Source organism: Halyomorpha halys, unplaced genomic scaffold, assembly GCF_000696795.3.
Source record: "Halyomorpha halys isolate HHAL.00 unplaced genomic scaffold, Hhal_1.1 Scaffold394.1, whole genome shotgun sequence".
NCBI lineage: Eukaryota > Metazoa > Arthropoda > Insecta > Hemiptera > Pentatomidae > Halyomorpha > Halyomorpha halys.
Window position 1 is genome coordinate 1,070,320 of NW_027107850.1, and position 3,842 is coordinate 1,074,161.

The 3,842-nt window shown below is 28.0% G+C and overlaps 1 protein-coding gene across 1 annotated transcript in view; it reads left to right on the forward strand.

The window, feature by feature from the left end:
• Window positions 1–2,509, forward strand: part of LOC106682193 (cytosol aminopeptidase) — a 37,851-nt gene extending 35,342 nt beyond the window's left edge. The window contains exon 12 of the mRNA XM_014422918.3: window positions 2,220–2,509. Within this exon, the coding sequence (XP_014278404.1) occupies window positions 2,220–2,399 (180 nt within the window). The 3' untranslated portion in view covers window positions 2,400–2,509. The remainder of the gene's footprint in view (window positions 1–2,219) is intronic.
• The last annotated feature ends 1,333 nt before the right edge of the window (window positions 2,510–3,842 follow it).

Below are 3,842 nucleotides of genomic sequence, written 5' to 3' on the forward strand. Positions count from 1 at the left end.
TAATTATTTTTATATTGACTAAATGTCATGTTTAGAGCTATCTGTCATATTTTATTACATTGAAGAGCAAAAATTACAGAGGTCAATTCTCTTTCATGGATTAAGTGCTAAATGTATAAGAGAATCATGGGAGAATACCACAAATGTTGATAATAATAATCAAATAAAACTAGAAATATACTTCACAAAAGTACATAAAACAAATTTAACATAATCTTAAATTTTATATTATATATATTTTCTATTATAAAAAATTATATAAACCTTGGTCTGATTTTTTATATCTTCATGTATGTTTAATAAAGATAAGCACTAATAAAACACATTTAGCTAATTAAGTAAAAACAAATACATTAATTTTTAACTCATTATGGATGCATTTTTGTAACAGCTGTAATACCTGATTATTGTATGAGGCATCAAGAAAGTAACAGTACAGTTGGGCTGTCGTACTGTGTGAATTTTTTTTTAGTGGAATTTCCTGAACACAACTAGCACCAGAGAGCCACTTCAGTACCCAAACTCATCTCGTAGTATCCATATCTGTGAAATATGTCAAAAAGAAATTCTGCCAAGAGCGAGTTAATGCACTGTCATAAGTTGCTTCTTGTGGAAGGAAAAACTCTGTGTTGAAACATGAATGGCTCATTACGCACCTGAGACAAAAAAAAGCATTCGAAACCTCAATTTTGGCCAAAAAAATCATGATATCTATATTTTAGGTCTGAAAAGAGATAATTTTGACTTTTTTTTCTTCAGAAGGGACAATCACTCCAGTATGATACTGTGAGTTCCTACAAAAGCTCAAGAGAGCAATTCAAAACAAACGGAGGGGAATGATGAGGGTGTATGTTTATTGCATTACAATCTCTACCCTTACATGGATGACATCAAGGGGTTTTTGACTCTTTTGGTTGGAACATATTGAACCACCCTGCTTACTCCTTAGACTTGGTGTATTCAGTTTTTCATCTTCTCACCTTCCTCTTTAAAGACTTATATAGTTAAAAAAAAAAATTTGAACCGGTGATGAGGTGAAACAAGAGGTCTTGAAGTGGACAAAGGAGATGACGGTTCTATGAGGAGAACATCAATAAACTTACAGCCTGCATAGAACCTTGGGAGAATAAGCAATATATGTACCTACAATATCCTCCAATTATTTTTAAATAAAATACAAAGATCATAAAGATAATGATCCAATATAAACTAATTCAAGTATTTTTTAGCTAGTAAATTGATCAGTAAGTCAGAAAAAAAGTTTTAGTAATTTAACCAAATTTACACATTTTAAAATCCCATAAAAAAAAAAATGATTTTTAAAAATTTTTTTTATGACTCATATTTGCAACTGACTGCCTATCAATAAGTATGGTAATAAAATAAAATCTTGTTTAAATAAATACATTTTATCCAATTTTAGTCTCAAAACTATTTTTATTTCTTTATAAGTTCGACATTTTGGACAATCTTAATACAATTTTAGGAACATATCATTTAAAAAACAACTTTATGCAGGCTATTAATTTCAGTCCACAATTACCCTATTTTGTTAATTCTTCACATTAAATTAAAAATTAAAATTTTTTCAACCTACTCTATTATAATTTATTACAATAATATTTGCTATATTTTTTTTAAGTTTTAATTTTTAATTTAATGTGAAGAATTGACAAAATAGAGCAATTGTGGACTGAAATTAATGACCTGGCCAGAATAGCCTGCATAAAGTTTTTTTAAAAAAATAATGTGGCTTTAAATTGTATTAAGATTGCCCTTGAGGATGGCCGAATTGGCCAAAACGTCGGACTTATAAAGAAATAAAAATAGTTTTCAGACTAAAATTGGATAAAATTTATTTATTTAAACAATAATAACCAGTCTCAAGAAAGGGTAAAGATTATATATAATATAAAATCTTTTTACTTTAAATCTCAACAATATAAGCATTATTATGCTTCATAAATTTAGCCTAAAGCCTGTTAAATTAAAACTTAAATGCACAGATTACAGATAATTTATATTTGTAAATAATTTCAATTATATATTTTAAACATCCCTAAAACTGTTAAGAATTAGACTTTAGTTTGTTTATATTTTTTTTAAATTGAAAATTAACCCAGTGAAACATTGCTACTCAGAATAAAACATGACTGATTCTCCTATTTATTGCGTTCAATTATTTAATTTGTTAAATTAAAACAAACTTTTATGTTTAGGAATTTGTTGACCCAAGTCTTGACTTTCTCCACGTAGACATCCATGGAACTGGTTTAAAAGTAAATGAATCAAGTTTTCCATATCTTAAGAAAGGCTGGATGTCAGGGAGACCTACTCGAACCCTAGCACAGTTTGTATACCAAATTGTGTGCCCTCACGATAAGGGAGATGACTGTTAAACTTTATCAAGGGAGAAACAGAAATGTATGTTGTGTTGCGTATGTTGTGCTGTGTATATAATGTTGTGTAATGTCTTTGTATTTTCTCATAATAAATGTATCGCCCAACAGATTTTTCTCAGTTTTTTTCACTAGATATTGGTTACTTCTAACCATCAACACATTGGGTGCTGATGTCGAACCATATTTGGCATTTAGTTCTGGTACTGTGAAGCTGATGTTGAAACATATTAAAAATTTAACTTGCGTATTTACACAGGAAAATCCAGCTTCAAGATGGCAACTTGTTACTTGTCACTAGCCTTTGTGAATACGAGCATCATTTTAAATAAATATTTCATTAATTACATACATTTTCTTTCTATTTTTTATTATTTTCGTTGCATCCTTCAATTTTTTTAAGTGAACAAAGCTATATCTATAATAATTCACTATGATTTCTCTTCACTCAGAATTTTTTTTGTTTGCGATTTTTCAAGTGATAACTTGTAATTCGATAATAATTGACTATTATTTCTTTATAGTCAAATGCCACAAAATCTGTTATTTTCAATTATAAAGAGTGAAATTCATTTGTTACAACTAATTTTTATAAGACTTACTTGGAATCCACACACAAGACTGAAACAACATTAAACTGCTCGTAGATTCCAATAGCTACAACACTTACTTGACAAACGCTCTAAACTTCCCATTCACTACAAAAATTAGTATACACTACGATAATCAGACCAATTTGAACATATGTAATTGAGCTCTGGGGCTCTACCAAACCATCAAATTCCTCCCGCATCCAATCCTTACAATCCAAAATCCTACATAAAATCCTTGATGCTCCTTATTCCTAACCCATTAATTCTTAATCTTTCATCCTTAGCAATCCCTGATAATCCTCCGAGGCGTCTGAAAAGAAGATGGCCACGGGACCTTCTAATTTAAATTAATGTTTGAAGTACCACCAATGGGTGGTTCCTTCCCAAGATTTTCAAGTGTATATGAAACATACAACATATTGTATATATCATATACAATTTACATATCACATATCATAAGCAATTTACTTATTGTATTTATTATTTGTACAGTTGTAAATCACATTAAATAAATTTTAAAAAAATTTATAAGTTTATGTTTTAATATGATTTTTTTTCTTCCATTTTTCTTTTAAACAAAATTATGTAGATAACAGTTCACTATTCATTCCCTTTATTAAATATTTTAATTTTGTTTATTAAAAAAATTGTAATTCAATAATAATAGACAATTGTTTCTTTTTATTAAAATGTTTTTTTTTTTAAATTGTTTAAGAAAAGGTGAAATCTCTTATTTTCAATCCATTTGTTATTACTCATTTTTATACATTTTGTTATTACTAAGTTTTATTTATATATTTTAATAGTAAATGACTTAACATATAATGGTTACAAAAAAATAAAGTAATAC